The sequence below is a fragment of the Anastrepha ludens genome, chromosome 4 (assembly GCF_028408465.1).
Source record: "Anastrepha ludens isolate Willacy chromosome 4, idAnaLude1.1, whole genome shotgun sequence".
NCBI classification, from domain to species: Eukaryota; Metazoa; Arthropoda; class Insecta; order Diptera; family Tephritidae; genus Anastrepha; species Anastrepha ludens.
Window position 1 is genome coordinate 104,265,441 of NC_071500.1, and position 18,432 is coordinate 104,283,872.

Sequence of the window (18,432 nt, forward strand, 5' to 3'; positions counted from 1 at the left end):
CTTGTAATATTATTTATTATAAATGAAAACTGCTTTGACATATTGAACTATTTGACATCTTGAAAATGTATCAAGGAAAGAAATAGAGATAAATAGCAAGGCGCATTCATTAAATGGGTAGAAAACAAAGAATGAATTCCACCTGATTCATTCTGGGCTGACATCCACGATGAAAACAAAAAACAAATCAGCTGATTTACCGATGCCACTTTTAAGGGGGAACGCCACTGTGAAGGGTCAAAAAATAGTCGATTTTTTGGATTTTTTCTTTTTGTAAGTAGAAGTGATTATTCGAAGATCGGACAAAGGGCAATTTATTATATATGTATTAGACTATGTTGGGGTAAATTTTTATTAAAAATATTGGAAATTGACAAATTTATGTAAATAAACGTAACGAATAAACAAAAACTGGCTTCATCTGGTGGCAGCGATACGGCAATGAATAATCATCTGAAGCCAAAAACCCAAAAGTTTATTAATGTACCCAAAAGTGGCTATCGTTGTACGTAGCCTTTTTTTTGGTTTTGACAAAATGGTGGTGATTTGAATTTCGATGTGTGTTTTTCACAATTCTTTTGATTTTCAACAGGCCCAAAAAAAAAGTTATTTTCAAAATTTTGACAATCGGCTACGTACAACGATAGCCAATGCGATAACAAAAATTTTGAAAAAAAGAAAATTAAAATCGGTTCGTTAGTCTTCAAGAAATCGTTGCCACCGTATAAAAAAAAAGTCGTTTCGAAAAACGCGTTTTAAATAAAGCAACGTATCGTAAGAGCTACGGGGCCGAACCGACGGGCGCTCACTTAAGTGGACATAGAATCGGGAATAAAGCGAATTTTGCTTTAAAATTGTTACCATATTTTTTTGAGTATTTATATTAACAATTTATGCAAAAAAAAATCAATTTTTTTTAATTTTCACAGTGGCGTTCTCCCTTAATAGATTCGCCTTGATAAATAGCCAATATGAAGAAATAAGTATTAGAGTAGGAATTGGGCTGTTAATGCGTATTTAATATGCGATGAAAATTAACAAAAATTCAATATATCTTAAGGGGGGAGCCTGCTTTAGAGGCTTCAAAAAGTCGATTTTTGTTTTTGCATAAATGTCTTCCCAAACTATCCAGGAATGTGTTCTCAAAATTTCAGAAGCAAATTCAAAATATCTTCGGAGTTACAGAAGAAATTGTGAGCAAGCGTCGAGCAGGTATACGAGCGGCCGGATCGCTTGGACGCGCGATTTCTCGGTTTTTTATTTTTTTCGATTTTTTCCTAATTGGCGGAAAAGATAGGGAAAAAGTTAATCGTCCTATCGAAACGAGATTACATTGATTGAAGTCGGAATTAAATTCTCTTCTAGTTGAAACTAAAAAACCTTAAGAAAGTTAAGATTAACCCACTTTTTAAACAAACTAAAGTGAATTTGTTTTTCCAAAAAAATTAATTTTTTTTTTAATTAGCGAAAAATTGTTGAATTTCTCACTTTTTGTTTAATTTTCTTGGTTTAACTAGAAGCTATACTATACTAAAATAAAATTTTTTTTGGGTTTTTGGTTTGAGATGAAAATTGCGACTTGCATCTTTCCCGCCGCACGCTCGAGGCGCCTCGGCAAAATGCTTGTACCGGGCATAACATGACATATATTTTAATGAAAAAATTTTGAAAAGACTGTTGAAATATTCGTTTCAATCGAATATTTCTTTTCTTCCCAAAAGAAAACCACCAAAAAATCGATTTTTTGAAGCCTCTAACGCAGGCTCCCTCCTTAATATGTCTTAATTTTTTTTAATATTTTGATCAACAAATTTGCTTGAACCGTTTTATAAATAACTGCCCCAATTCTAAAGCTATTCTGCTTTAATTTTGCACCTGACTGTTTTTAAATATAATCTCATTTGTAGCTAAAGACCTTCAAAAAGGAAACACTTAAATATTTGCAGCTCACAGAGAACTGATTGCTCCAATGTGAAGCTCTCAGCGGCTAAAATTTTCAAATACCGTTACTTCCAAAACTGGAGTGAATCTGCGAATACAGTGAACGCCATAGAATTTAAAAGGCCTCAATTAAGTTAGGTCAACTATCAAAAAATTGTACCCAAATTTTGAGCTTGCACAGTGTAATTTAATGCAAGAAAAAAGTGAAAAGTTAATTGCTGCTATTTTTGTAATATATGACGATTAATTTCGTTTTTTTTTTCTTTTTTTTTCATAAGTTACATAGTTTTTGCACGTATGTATGTGTGTATGTTGGTGTTTGTGCTTTTCAATTATGCGTTTTGACTACATTATAATTATATTTATTTACAAATGAAAACCAATTAAAATTATAATTATTTAGCACAACTTTAAAAAATTTACAAATTGTTTTGTTTTTTTTTTGTTTTTTTTACAAAAAATGCTTTTGCTGAATACACGTATTTTTCCGAGTTTGCAAGTAAATTTACAGCGCTTACATACAAGTACATATACATATACATAAATATAAACGATTATGCATGGGTGTATATGTAAATAAGTCTTTGTCAGACACTCATTCCTAGGCCAACCTTTATACACTACGCCGGCAATTCGAATCGTTTCTTGTTTTTGCTTTAGAGTTACTTAATACATATACAAAATTTTAAATACATAGCAAATAAAAATTATGATAATAATAATAAACTAAAGCTGCTTTTGAAAAAAAAAAATCAATTACATGTTAACGTTTTTTAATACGAAAACTAATCACGAAAATAGTTGCCTACTTTTTTGTTTGCGGAAATCGGTAATAAAGCCAATAACGCTTACGATAACACCTAAGTAAAATCCGGTTGCGACACTAAGTATTAAGTTCGGCTTAGAGCAGCTATTTGTGAGCCCAAATACAAAACTGATACCTCAGAAAAAAATGCATGCCGGAATATTTTGCGCCGAATATTTGACAGCTAATCTTATTACCCAATATTGTTAACGGTATTCTGGCACACGAAAGGCGCTGTCAGTAGCGTGGAATACACAATACGGTGTACCCAATTTGTTCCCTCATATATGCATTATGGCCTACTGATACCGCTATAACACATTTTTGCTGGTTCACAAGGTTTCGTAAGTGTCGTGCAGTCTTAAGTCTTAAAGGTTTTAATGGCAAAAAAGGGCACGTAGCATAGTACGCACAACAGAAGGGGAACTGTCAAGGCAGACAAAGAAAGAGGGAGAGACCCGAGAGAGAATAAGAGAGAGAGAGAGAGGGAGGGAGAGAGAGAGAGAGACACAGAGAGAGAGAGAGAGGGAGAGAGAGAGAGAGAGAGAGAGAGAGAGAGAGAGAGAAAGAATATAAAGGGTGATTACATTTCAAGGGCCGATATAGAATGTGAACCACACCTAAACGTCAAGTTTTTTTCTCCTCTTCGTTTGACATTTTTCAATTTCCAACCATCCCAACTTGAACCATAGAAAGATACACAATCGATCAATGCATTAAAGTTATTCGGGCTTATTATGAAAACGGGCGTTCAAATCGGGTGCATACCGCGCATTTCGTGAATTTTTCGGTCAATTTAATCGTCCAAATGTGCGTACAATCGGAAAAATTGTGCAAAAGTTTGAGCAAACCGGATCTGTAGGAGATGCAAAAACACTAGTGCATGCTCATACAGCTCGTACTGCAGAAAATATTGCTGCTGTTCGCGATAGTGTGGTTTAAGAGCCGTCCACCGCAACTCGTCGTCGTGCCCAACAATTGCACCTCTCACGCTCGTCGTTGATGGACATTATGCATAAAGACTTGCATTTAGACGCTTACAAGGTGCAATTGACTCAAGAACTAAAGCCTCTTCACCATTTCAAGCATCGTCAATGGTCAGAATGGTGGCAGGAAATGGCAACAGTGAAAGGCCAATTTTCGAAGAAAATCATATTCAGTGATGAGGCACATTTTCACCTCAGTGGATTCGTCAATAAGCAGAGTTGCCGCATTTGGGCGAATGAATAGCCAAGAGTGATTACCGAAAAACCAATGCACCCACAAAGAGTGACTCTTTGGTCCGGTATATGGGCCAGCGGCATCATTGGGCCGTATTTTTTCCAAAATGAGGTCAGTCAGGCAGTTACTGTGAATAGTGTTCGCTATCGTGAAATGATAACAAACTTTTTATGGCCCGAATTAGAAGATATGGATGTGGACGATATGTGGTTTTAACAGAACGGAGCCGTTTGTCACACAGCTAACGAAACAATGGCCTTTTTCGCGCGAAAATTCGATGGCCGAATAATCTCACGTCGCGACGATGTCAATTGGCCGCCTAGATCATGTGATTTGACACCATTGGACTCCTTTCTTTGTGGTTAGTTGAAAGAAAAGGTGTACGTCGATAAAGCAGCAACAACTCATGAGCTAAAGGATGAGATGATTCGGCACATTAACGGCATAGAACCTCAATTATGCCTCAGCGTCATCGAAAATTTGGACCATCGGATGGAGGTGTGCCGCCGAGGCCACAGCGGCCATTTGGCGGATATTTTGTTCCATACGTAATTGAACCATACCAATATTATCATAATAAAGAGAAATGACAATAAGTTTCACCCTTTATTATGGAAATATGTGAATAAATATTTGATCTTGGATGTGGTTTTATCCATTTCGATAATCTAAAAAAACAATTTCAGAACTGCTTTTGTATTTTTATTTTTATTTTTGAGCTGCCCAAAAGAATAGTTTGCAAAAAGTTGATGGTATGCTTTTCTGTTACACTGTTACTCTCACACTAATGTGAAAATTTGACTTGACGCGATTGTAGTGACTACTATTTCCAGGTATAACACCACTCTGGGGTTTCGCAAAAATCTTAAAAAAATTTTTAATTTAAGCAATTGTTCAGGGTCTTGAAAATAATATCAAATTGGTTCTATTGTGTAAATAATTTCTCGCAAAGGTGAATTTTTAATTTTGCCGCAGGTCATTGGAGCTGCTTGTGAATGCTCTCAAAACTTTACACGTAGTTTTCTCGAAGCCAAACTAGGCTGTTAGATTATTTGATTAATCTATGAATGATTTGAAATTTGAATTAGTTGCAAATTTTTTATTTGGTGATATCTGGTTTTTTGTAACAGTACATAAATAAACCTTTTTAATACAGTTCACTACTCACTCTTTTGTCCAAAAATCTATCATATTTTAATACAATTTACTACTCCAAAATCGTACCATTTTTATCATTTCTAAAAAAATTTATTAAAGACCTTTATGAGCTTCCAAAACTTCGACTTTACTTCAAAACTTTACTTTCACTTTAAAACCTTTGCGTTTATTTTTCTAAGCTATAGACTTTACGAAAAAACTATACGCCCATGAAAAAGTGAGAAAACGTGACTTTCAAAACTCCTTTTTGCATGAAAGTCGAAAAAGGAAAGAGGAAGAAACACTTTTTTATACTTCAAAAATGTTAAATACATCAGAGCTCGGCGCTGACTCATAATGGTGACATGTATGATTATAATTCAAGTAACTGTAATCGTATAAAAATTAGGTATTGCAATTGCAGCAATCGTAATTGAAATGAAGTCATAATCACAAGCGCCCATCCCTGCAATAAACCTTCTGTAGAAAAACTCCATTACCTTTTTTTTTCAAAATTAGGTATTATTTCGGCCACTAGATTTGTATTACCCCTTAAGACCTGCTTTTCAAGCAATACACGGCACCCCTTATAAATGTTAATAAAATAGCTGACAAATTTACGAACGCTTTAGCATAGATTTAAAATTAAATTTATAGGATATTCGTCCCTCTAATATTTCTCTTGCAGTGTTTTTCCTCACTCCTCGATTCCTGCTCCTCAAAATTAGCGCTTTCAATCGAGCGCGTACTAAAAACTGTGCAAAGCTATGCGTCAGAGAAACTCGAATTCTTGCTTTCCCTATCATTTCTGCTTTCCCATTAGTGCATTTACTGCAATTGTGAGCTGGTTTTTAGTCATTTCCTATCTCTGCTTCTTCTAATTTATTTATCATTTCCCATCAATGTGCTTTTTCTATTTATTTTCATTTTCACTTTTCCCCTCTACTACCTCTCTTTATGGCCTCACAAACGTACACATCTCAAAACTGTTCCTGTTCGCCGCAACCGGATGTTCGTAGGCGTGTTCGTATTTCTCGTAGTAGGCGCTGCGACTTGTGCCGCACCAGTCGCCCTTTAGCGTATATCAGTGATATCGTCTTAAGCTACCATTGTTGTTGTTGTTGTTGCCTCCAACTCCAATTGCCACACCACAACCACCAAAATGATTGCCACTTCCACTTCCAATTCCACTCCCACCGCCGCCTATCGTTGCATAACCATTGCTGCAGTTGTTGTTATTGTATGCTGGCACACGCTGTACGGCAGTATTGTTGCTATTGTTGATGATCTGTCCATTGCGCATGGGCAACGCTGGTGGCGGTGGTGTCGGTGTGGGTGTAGGTGTAGCGGCTGACAATGCATGGTCCAACGGTAGTGAATAGTGTGAATTATTGTGTATATAATTGCTTTCACTCTCACGTGGTGAACGTTCGCCGCTCAGTGTGTTGTTGGCATGTTTGCGGCCAATGCTGCCGTGTGGGCCGTGATTGTGATTGAAGTGATCCTGTGTGAGTCGTATGTAGCGATCAGCCGTGGCCGTGCGCTGTCCAGTCTGATTGGCAAGATGCTGGCTGCAAGGTGGCTCGTGTGAGAGTGAACTTTCAGCGCGTTCGTTGGCTGACGGCTCACGGCGTGTGCTGCTGAAACGTGGTAGCGAGGAGAGTGCATGTGCGTGTGGTGGCGGTGGTGGTGGCGGCTTGCCATTTGGTATTTTGTTGTTCGAGTTGCTGTTACTGGTGTTGTTGTTGGTCATCATGTGTATTTGGCTGAGTTGCACGAAGGGCGATTGTAGTTCGGCAGGTAGCACGCCGTTGGTATGCACACCGTTTGGTACTTGCAATTGTTGTAGGGTGTTTGTGGCGACCGAAGCTGTTGTTGTGGGCGCCAAAGTATTGTTAGCATTCACCGTCGCCGTCGAGGTACCCCAACCTCGATGTGGAGGTGGGGGTGGTGCTTCTAGCTATAGCTCGGTGACGGGAATGGGCCTGGAGCCCATATACGGCTGCGTCTGATGGATGTTATAACCACCATTGCTGGTATAGGGGACCGTTGGCTGTATGCTTAGACTGCATGGGTGCTGCTGTCGTGTCATGTACTCCTCATCGGAGCAGGTTTTTTGGTATTCACGTTCCTTGCGACCCAACGCGGAATTGCCCCAACCGCCTTTGAGTGTCTCACGTATGCGTCGCCGGCAACCGTAAATGAGCAATGATAGGCCAGTTATGGTGGCGGTAGTTACGACCACGACTACAACGATTAGCGCTTGCTGCTTGGAGTCGCTGTGAGAACAGCCAAGCATGGCTGGCGATAGATGCGAAAGCGGTTCTTTGCGCATGGGTTCCGGGTAGGCGCACATCACGCCGATCAACTTGTCGGTGGACGAATTCTTCGAGACAAGCAGATTGCGTAGCCACAGCACTTGACAATCACACACAATGGGGTTGTCGGAGAGATCGAGTGTCTGCTGATCGGACCAGGGAATGAGTCCTTCAGCAAGTGTATGCAAATCATTTTCTTTGAGTATGACGTGACGCAGATGTGGCAGGCCACTCAAAGCATTCTCCTGCACTTCTTGCAGCATTTTGTTAGACGAAAGATTCAAGTGCTCGAGATTGGTGTTGGCAGTGAAAGCGCCATTTTGCACGCTGCGTAATCGCTGAGCGCCCGTTATCTCTAACTTGCGCAACTGCTTGAGACCGGTAAAGGCACCACTACCAATCACCTCAAAATCATTCTGTCCCAGTAATAGTTCTTCCAATCTTTCTAAGTGACTCAGCGCATTGGTGGGCACAGTCTGTAGCCGATTATCAGCCAAATCCAAGTACCGTAAGCCCTCCAACCCTTTCAAAGCCTCGGCAGATATATTGTGCAACCCGGCACCACGTAAATCCAAACGCGTCAAGCCCTTCAGAACAATAAAAGCATTGCCTTGTATGGACGTAAAAGAGTTCGTACCCAAATAAAGCTCAGCTAAGTTAGGCATCGCTTGGAAAATGCTGGGCGCCGGTACCGTAGTCAATGTGTTATCATCCAAATATAGCGTGCGCAAATTCAACAACCCATCAAAGGCGCGTGGGTCGATGCGATTGATGCGATTCTGTCCCAAATTTAATTCTTCTAATTTCGACATTTTGGCAAACGTGCCTTGCTCGAGTTCGGCTAACAGATTGCCACGTAAATTGAGCACAGTTAGTGCGGCCAAGCCCACGAAGGTCATATTGCTGATTTGTCCGATTTTATTGTGATTCAGATGCAGCTCTTGAAGCTTACGCTGGAATTGGAATGTACGCATTGGCAACGTGACCAAATCATTATAGGAGAGATCGAGAAACAATAGCTCTGCATAAAATTGTAGAGATGAATCGATGGTTTTGATTTTGTTGCTCTGTATCACTAGGCGCTGTATGAAAGGATTCAGCGTGATGGGTAAGACGTCGAGTGTACCTTCACCGCACCGCACCACTAACGTATCGTCGTCACACTGACAGCTACTCGGGCAGTTTGCCAATGCGAAAGCGGGCGTCATTAGCACAACGAGTGCGATGAGACTGCATAGGAGTAAAATTGAGGTGGGAATGCTTCTACTGCTTGTGTGAAACCGCTGTCGTGGGCAAACTGTTGCGCCTGTTGGCTTATTTTGCAATAACTTCGGATACATTTTCGTTGTTGGTTCTTTGTTTATTTTGATTTTAATCTTGCTTTTGCTAAGCTGACTTGATTGCTATATTTTTATAGTGAAATATCAGCTGTTCTCTTCCTCGTTTGACTAATGTCAAGTGCTTGGACTTAGATTTCGCTTATTACGAAACTTCATTCGAAGGATGTTGAAAACTGAAATGAGAAATAGAAGAAGGGAAATTAGTGGAAAGTTTTCTAAGGAGTTGAAAGAAAAACAATAAGGTAATGGTAAATGTGCATACAAAATAAAACTTAAAATTTCTTTGGTTACGTTAGAGTAGGCTCTTGTAGAATATGACATAAACACATATTTTAATGAATTACTAAATAATTTTTTTTAGTCACACTGTGCACAAATTTTAACTCTTTTTACAACACGCCATGAGTTATTGGAGCTCAAATGTAGTTGATCTGCATTCTAGAGGTCTCACCTATACGTTTTTTGAAAAACTTCAAGTTTCAATTATAATCAAAGACATTTTTCACATGCTTTGGAAAAGATAAGTTTAAGCAAACATTTTTTTTTTTAATTTATTTAATATTCTTCTATTATTCGGCAGCCGCCGTAGCCGAATGGGTTGGTGCGTGACTACCATTCGGAATTCACAGAGAGAACGTTGATTCGAATCTCGGTGAAAGCAAAATTAATAAAAACATTTTTCTAATAGCGGTCGCCCTCCGCGTGTATTTCTGCCATGAGAAAACTCCCCATAAAAAACACCATTTGCCATTCGGCTTGAAACTGTAGGTCCTCCATTTGTGGAACAACAGGAAGACGCATGCCATAAATAATAAGAGGAGCTCGGCCAAACCCCTAACAGAAGTGTACGCGCCAATTATATAATTTTTTTAATTTATGCAAATTTTAAACTCTTTAAACTGGCACAATCTTACAATATATCAAAACTAAATAGGCTAGAAAGCTTCGTACTCGAAATTTTTCTAAAAATTCTGACTAAAAGTTTAAAACTTTGATGAAAAAAACATCAATATATACCCACATTTTTTTAACACGTTGGCTGCCAATGTATCACTGGTGATCATTTCAAAAACCTACCCCCAGGTGCCAATGTATCACCGGTGATCATTTCAAAAAACTACCCCCAGGTGCCAATGTATCACCTGTGATACACGCCTAGGCCCCTAGATTTTAGGGGCTGGGACCCTAACGGAAGGAGTTTTCAGAAAAATGAAAGTTTATTTTAAAAGAAAAAATATTTTATTTCACAGTAAAATACAAAGTTTTGAAATAATACGAAATTAAAAATGAGAAACTTCAATTCAATTCTGGAAACAGAAAAAACTATATTTTTTGTTTTTAATTTTAATGCAGTTGTTGAAAATGTTTAAGACATAGGTATGGTGACCCTCGACATTGGGTGCAGTATGTTGCCACTAGTTTGGCCTTCTTCCTGGCGACTGACGACGAGTTTGTCGTCTTTAATTCTGAATAGCACATGCCGCAACGATGTCTCTTGCGCCTACCATCCTTTGTTGCTTCTGTCGACGTTATTAAAAAGTGTTTCCCTGCGGAGGTGAGCGCGCTATTGAAGCGCTATCTTTTCCACTCATGAAAAGGATAATGCTTTGACGAAAATCAGGATATTTGCATTTTATAAGTTTTTGACACTATTTCAGAGGACTGGGCATTATCTGCGAAGTGAATGAATTTGAGCAAGATCTGGAACCGGTTACGAGCCATAACTTGTGGGACGAATGCGTTTTTGAACAATGTGCTTGGTTTCCAATAGTCGGTTTTTGCAGGGTATTTTACCATTCCCATAAACATGACTATGGCCAGAAACTCCATGATCTCCTGGCGATCAGTATCTTCCCACATCATCCTACTGCTGCTGCGAGTACCGATGCCAGTTACTTGAGAGTTTGCATTCCTATTTGCCTCTTCAACAATAATATCCAATATCTCATCGGTCAAAAACTTTCGTTAATATTGAAATGGCGTACCGGCATCATATTGCAAAACCTGGGGTGGATTGGTAAATTCTTCGAAATTTTTCAAAGTCTCTCCGGTAGCAGGCGAGGTCCATGCTGTCGTAGTTTCCGTCTGTTCTTCATCAGCAGTATTATTAACATTTGTAGCACTAACATCGAGGTCTTCATCAATACTGTCATCACTCCTTGTATCACTGCCTGAATCTGGGATGTACTCATCTTCATCTGGACTAAAATCCTCTCCACTAACACTGGAATTTTCCATTGAATTCAACGCATCACGTATTTCCTCGGAATTCATAACTTCACAACTTCACTTCACTATTTTTCACTGTAATTTGCAACCAACTGCTCGCTATGAACTCAAGTTTAATACTGATTTATTTTGATTTACTTGTTCGAAATGTGATCACCGGTGATCACATTTCAAAAAAAAATAAGAATCGTTTTAAAAAACGGCAAGTGGTCACCAGTGAACACAGCACAAAAACATGCTCATACGCGTCAGGAGCGTGACTTTTATTCCTGGTAAAAATATCTCGTTAAAATTCAAACGGGAACATGACTTTTTTTGCTTGGCACCTGGGGGTAAATTTTTTTTGTGATCACCGGTGATACTTGGCACCTGGGGGAGGTTTTTTTTTGTGATCACCGGTGATACGTGGCAGCCAACGTGTTAATTATTCTTCAAAAATTCCAATCTCTAAAAAGATTTGATATCTTCAAAAACTCAAAATAAATTGAATTTATCCAGACAGACAGATCGTGGCAAATCGCTGCTTAGCACGGCTTCGAAGCTATTTATAAATGTTCTCTATGAACGAATCAACAAATATGCAGAAGGCATTATTGATGACTACCAATGCGGATTTTGTAGAGTAAAATCAACAATCGACCAAGGCTTTGTTCTTAGCCACATGCTTGGAAAACATTACGAATACGAGCCAGATGTTCACTGACTTTTCGTTGATTTTAAACAAGCATTCGACAGTGTTAAAAGAGATAGGATTCACCCTGTACTGCTAAATCTTGGAATACCAGTCAAACTAATAAAGCTCGTTATCGCAACGCCCACAAATACAAAAGCAAAAGAGATCATTCAAGTGAAGCGCACAGATTCTTTCTCTATTGAAACAGGTGTAAAACAAGGTAATTTGATGCTACACTTTGTCGTAAAAGAAGTCACCAAAGGTGGTGCCTTCTTATTTAAAACAACCCATATATGTACTTACGCAGATGGCATCGCTATTCGCTCGAGGAATATGAACGATTCAAAAGAAACCTTTTTTAAAAATTAACAAAATTGCGAACGGCATTGGGCTGTTTGGAAACGAGAGCAAAACCAAAAATTCGTTGAAGTCAAGGTGGCCTATAGGCGTGCAAAATTTTCATGTGGGAGCTTACACTTTTGAAGCAATACAGCATTTTTTTAGTATTTTGGGAGTTGTGTTCGCATGTAACGGTACTCAACTTCTGCAGTCCGTGATCGCATCAACGCCGCAAACAAAACGTATTGGGCCCACCTTAACTTGTTCAAGTCCCAGCTCTTGTCTAAAGCTATTAAGCAAACTATGTATGTACAAGACCCTTTTCCGACCAATCTTAACGTATGGATGTGAGGAATGTACTCTTAAAGGTGCTGACTATGCGCTGAATGGTAGTATGAAACGAAAAATTTTAAGAAAGATTTTTGGTTAGGTCATGTTTGCTGTATTCCTGCCGGCCGTGCCGTGAAGAAAGCCATGACAGGAAAGCAGGTTGGCAGACCGAGGAACCGATAGATAGACGCAGTGGAAAACGATCTCCAGGGTTTGGTACTACGTAACTACGAGGCAAAAGTTTAAGTTCGACGATTTTAAAGGAACATTGTGTAGGAAGCCTTGACGCACCACGCGTTGTAGTGCTGTGAAAGAAGAAGAAGATAAGCAGATTTTTTTAAATAAATCTAATTTGTATTTATATATATATATTAGGGGTGGGATTATTTCGAATAATATTCGAATAAACATTATTCGAATAAAACGAATAATAATATTCGTTTCAAATAATTCGAATAGTTCATTATTCGAATACCTTACTATTCGAATACCTCACTATTCGAATAGTTTACTATATATAGTGAGGTATTCGAATAGCATTATTCGAATAAACGAATAAAAAATTCGAATAAATATTATTCGAATTACGAATACCTCTCGAATAAAAGATTTTATTATTCGAATAATTTTTATTCGAATAGTCCCACCCCTAATATATATATATATATAATTGGCGCGTACACTTTTTTCGGGTGTTAGGCCGACCTCCTCCTCTTATTTCCGGTGTGCGTCTTGATGTTGTTCCACAAATGGAGGGACCTACATTTACAAACCGACTCCGAACGGCAGATATTTTTATGAGCAGCTTTTTCATGGCAGAAATACACTCGGAGGTTTGTCATTGCCTGCCAAGGGGCGGCCGCTAATAAAAAAATGTTTTTCTTAATTTTGGTGTTTCACCGAGATTCGATCGAACCAACGTTCTCTCTGTGAATTCCGAATGGTAATCACGCACCAACCCATTCGGCTACGGCGGCCGATACGAATTTGTATGGGCAGCTGAAAAAAGATTTTTTGAAAACTTGGAATTTTCTTTCTTTTTTGGTTTTATTTCTAATTTGTTTTAAATTTGTCATTTTTTTCTAATTTACAGTCTCTCTAATAGAAATCTGACCGATATAATTTAAAAATTATTTGACCAGTTCGGTTCTAGGCGAGAGATATTTTTTTTTGCGAAAAAGAAATGCCCTATCATTAAGTTTCTCGTTTCCTGTGGCAGAACTTTAAGTTTGCAATTTGCTGGTCACGCTTTCATTAGGCAGACTGCATATAAATCGGATTTAGCTGGTAGGCAACTAGGAAAGTATAAAAAAAAATTAGAGTTTTCGGTTTTTGTTTATTTTAATTTTCTTTAATTGAAATAAATCGCATTTACCTCTACATGCAGCTAAAAAGAGGTTTTCAAACTATTTCAAATATTCCCCACCTTGAAAAAAATTTATGACGTCCTCATTTTCTTTCCACCCTGCTATAATGCCACACCGGAGTTCAGCAATTTCCGATTTTTCATGCTTCACAACGAGCAGTAAATAAGCACATACATCCATACACATATGTATGTACATCAAACGTTCGCTGTATTCGTATTCATAGTCCACGGCGAATGAGTAATTTAAATTTTCTGTGTATTTTCGCATCGGAATCCGCCTTCACGCTTTTCCCGTTACATGAGCCTTTTCCATTAAGGCGTTGCATTTAAGGCTAAAGAAGAAAACAAAGAGTGCACAAATTGCTGTTCACAGATCCTTTTTCAGTGGGATCGTGCGTTGTAGGGTCGGTCGTTCTGTTGAACATTGGAGCGACCCTTAAGCGCTAAGAAAATATTAATCTTTTATGAGTAAGTATGTGCGTAAATGGATATTTTAAACTGATGGCATCCTTCCGGCCTGTATGCCTTCCTGTCTTTATGCCGCTCTGTTGTCTGCCTACATATCAGCCAAGTGTATGTTCGCCGCTGACGCACCCAGCTCCTTAAGGCGTTTTGCTGCTTGAAATTTGTTGCTGCAGTTACTTTTGTTTACTGCTTGTGAATGCGGTATGCTGTCATAACCCAATCTTTTTGTTTGTTTTTTTTTTGTGTTTTTATTTTGGTTTTCTTGCTTTTATGCGAATAATATTTTACTTTTCTTTTTATTATGTAAATACATTACATAAACACCCAAGAGCATTGTGGCCTCCATATCGGAGGCACACACACACAAAGCCATATAGATATATATATATATCAGCGTATTAATGTATTCATAACAAAACGACCTCCTCATATTCACTTTTTTATGCATGTGGAAGAGTGTGTATTTACGAGCTGCAGCGCAATCAGTCTCTGCGGTCTGACCGCAAAAAAACCGTCATTATCATACATTTGCCATAACCAACTTGTTGGACGTAGATACATTGAGCATTTGGCAGCCATTCGTAGGCAACATATTCTGTGTGCAAAAAGATATGTAAGGGACACGCATACAAACACCTTTAGTCATACATGAATGCTATGCAAATTTATATGACCATTTACCGGAAGGAAGAAATTTTCCTCATATCAGTTTACATTTTAAAATGACGCCGCTAAGCCACCTTTCTTTAGCTTGGCAGCTTGACTGTCAGTGCGCCTGTGTGCCTGCCTGCCTGCGTGCTTGCCAACCCGTCAGTCAAACGCCTATCTTCTTACCATTTACTTACATCTCTTTCCTGTCAGCTCTTACATTTGTTCGTTCGTGCGCTCAATTCCATTGTCTTGCTGCTTCCCTCCTTTCCCGTTGTATGCCAGCCAATTGCTGTGATAGAACCCTTCACAACAGTTCAAACATTTTTTATGGCACACCATAACCCACAAGCAAAATGATGTGTGGCTTTTTGTGGTAGAGGTAGGCGAGCGCATGAAAAAGGAATAGATAAAAGACAGACCGAATGACGAATTGTGGAAAATTGTGGAATTCATGTGGCATTTTGCTTGTAAATTGCTTGGCAAAATATTACCAACTTACTGCCAGTTACTCACACCTCGTAGTGCTTATAGGCGTTAGTCACAACTGAGCGATGATAAAATAAGGGAGCATCATATTAAGCAAACAAGCAGTGAACATCGCACCAACAATAGATAACAAAGAAAAAGTTGTGTGGAAAATGTGATGGTAAAAACAATCTAAGTAGGCCTCAAGGCTTTGTTATTGTCATACGCACCAAAAAAAGGTCAGAAAGAGTGGCAGAGAGAGGGGGAAATAAAGTTAATTTTTTGTTTTCCTTTTGTATTTTTGTTTTTGAAATGGAGCCATAGTGCAAATGGCAGGCGAGGAGGGGCGTAAGGGGAAATGTTTGCTAGCGTGAAAAGTAAGTAAAAAATGGAAGTGCTTTGGGTGAACCGGAAATTTTCATAACAATGTAGCAGCGTACAAATATATATGTAGGTACATATATGGATAATAATCAAGGTTTTTACAAAAATAGTAGGTTTATGGAAAAGCGTAAAGAATAAATTTAAAATTATTTTACATTGAAGGAATTCCTTTTTGCGAAAGAAGATAACCGGTCTGCTATAGTATACTTGTATACAACCATATATATATACGACAAGGATCAGTGCTGGAACCAACTTTGTGGAACATCATGTAAAGGGTGTTTTTTTTAGAGGTTACGTTTTCAAGTTGGCACTACTTTTTTCGTAGATGGTCTTTTTGACAGCTGTCACTTGATTTATGCTCAGTTTGGTTTGCCATTTCATAATGAATAGACTTACACCTGAACAACGTTTGCAAATCGTGCAAATTTATTACGAAAATAATGGTTCGGTTCGCGCGACGCATCGCGCGCTGCGTCCAATATTCGGTCGACATAATCGTCCATCAGAGTCACTAATTCGATTAACCATGGATGGGTTTCGCACCACGTTTGCTCTAGTGCATAATACGCATCCTCAGAGACGTCGTACAGTGCGCACCGAAGACGCTATTGCTGCTGTGGAGCAGAGTATCGAAGAAGACCCGAATGAGTCCAACCGCTATCGCGCGCAGCAATTGGAGATGTGCCCATCCACTTTACGGAAGATTTTGCGGAAGGATCTTGGTTTACGGGCTTACAAAATCCAACTCGTGCAAGAATTGAAGCCGAACGACCATCAAGCGCATCGCACGTTCGGTGAATGGGCCCAAAACGAGATGGCCACCGATCCCGATTTTCACAAGAAAATTTTGTTCAGCGATGAAGCTCACTTTTGGTTGAATGGGTATGTCAATAAGCAAAATTGTCGCATTTGGAGTGAACGTAATCCACAAGCCATTGCTGAGACGCCGTTACATCCTCAAAAAGTCACTGTTTGGTGTGCTCTATGGGCAGAGGGAATCATTGGTCCATATTTCTTTAAAAATGAAGCCGGCCATAATGTTACAGTCAATGGAGAGCGCTATAGAGCCATGATTAATGACTTTTTCGTGCCTGAATTGGACGATGTTGATGTGGACGACCTTTGGTTCCAACAAGACGGCGCTACATGCCATACAGCCAACGCAACAATCGATTTATTGAAAGAATCTTTTGGTGAGCGCATTATCTCGCGCCGTGGACCTGTGGCGTGGCCTCCAAGATCGTGCGATATAACACCGCTGGACTATTTCTTGTGGAGCTATGTGAAGTCGCTTGTCTACGCAGATAAGCCCGAGACGATTAACGTCTTGGAAGAGAATATTCGGCGCGTTATTGCTGACATACGGCCCCAATTGCAGCAAAAAGTGGTCGAAAATTGGGCCTCTCGGCTGGAATTTATTCGAGCCAGCCGAGGCGGCCACTTGCCCGAAATCATTTTTAAAACATAATGGCAAACCCTTATCTTTATAATAAAGCTAAATTCTTGGCTATAACATTAAATTAATAGGACTATGAATAAGTTCGTGCGGTTTTACAACAGATGGCGTAACTTGATTATTATTCCATCGATCCACATTTCCAAACATTCATTGGAGAGCTACTGTCGTAAGGCACAAACGTCAGTATACGTTTTTTATTTGAAGCGTAAACAACAATATTTTTACCACACTTGAAAATGTCGAATTTCGTGCCAAATAATGTGTTTTTGCGGGGAATTCTTCTTCATTATTTTAATATGAAGAAAAAAGCAGCCGAAAGTCATCGTATCTTGGTGGAAGTTTATGGTGAGCATGCTCTATCTGAGCGAACGTGCCAGAAGTGGTTTGCACGCTTTAAAAGTGGTGATTTTGGCTTGGAAGACGAAGAACGCGAGGGTGCGCCGCCAAAGTTCATGGATACCGAATTGGAGGAATTGCTCGATCAAGATCCGGCTCAAACGCAAGAAGAGGTTGCAAAAACTTTGGGAGTTGATCAATCAACCATTTCCAAACGTTTAAAAGCCATGGGAATGATCCGAAAGGTAGGCCATTGGGTGCCGTATGAATTGAAGCCAAGAGACGTTGAACGCCGTTTTATGGCATGCGAACAACTGCTTCAACGGCACAAAAGAAAGGGTGTTTTGCATCGAATTGTGACTGGCGATGAAAAGTGGGTCCATTACGACAATCCAAAACGTCGGGCAACGTATGGATACCCTGGCCATGCTTCAACATCGACGTCGGCGCAGAATATTCATGGCCTGAAGGTTATGCTGTGTATCTGGTGGGACCAGCTGGGTGTTGTGTATTATGAGCTACTGAAACCGAATGAAACGATTACGGGGGATGTCTACCGACGACAATTGATGCGTTTGAGCCGAGCACTGCGAGAAAAACGGCCGCAATACGCCGATAGACACGACAAAGTTATTTTGCAACATGACAATGCTCGGCCACATGTTGCACAAGTGGTCAAAACATACTTAGAAACGCTCAAATGGGATGTCCTACCCCACCCGCCGTATAGTCCAGACCTTGCGCCATCCGATTACTATCTCTTCCGATCGATGCAACATGGCCTGGCTGACCAGCACTTCCGTAATTACGATGAAGTCAAAAAATGGATCGATTCGTGGATTGCGGCAAAACCGACCGAATTTTTCACAAAGGGAATCCGTGAATTGCCAGAAAGATGGGAAAAAGTAGTAGTAAGCGATGGACAATATTTTGAATATTAAATTTGTAACCATTTTACGTCAATAAA

The 18,432-nt window shown here is 39.4% G+C and overlaps 2 protein-coding genes across 2 annotated transcripts in view; both read right to left on the reverse strand.

The window, feature by feature from the left end:
* Positions 1–6,037: 6,037 nt before the first annotated feature.
* LOC128860424 (type-2 histone deacetylase 1-like) lies at positions 6,038–6,860 on the reverse strand. Its single transcript, XM_054097950.1, has one exon. The coding sequence runs from the start codon at positions 6,858–6,860 to the stop codon at positions 6,189–6,191; it is 672 nt and encodes a 223-aa protein (XP_053953925.1). The 3' UTR covers positions 6,038–6,188.
* A 204-nt stretch (positions 6,861–7,064) lies between these two features.
* LOC128860423 (chondroadherin-like protein) overlaps positions 7,065–18,432 on the reverse strand; it is an 83,243-nt gene continuing 71,875 nt past the window's right edge. The window contains exon 2 of the mRNA XM_054097949.1: positions 7,065–8,935. Coding sequence (XP_053953924.1) covers positions 7,065–8,762 — 1,698 coding nt within the window. The 5' untranslated portion in view covers positions 8,763–8,935. The remainder of the gene's footprint in view (positions 8,936–18,432) is intronic.

Bases quoted from the DNA above. Each gene is read 5' to 3' on its own strand.
- LOC128860424 (XM_054097950.1), bottom strand. From the start codon at position 6,860: ATGATGACCAACAACAACACCAGTAACAGCAACTCGAACAACAAAATA.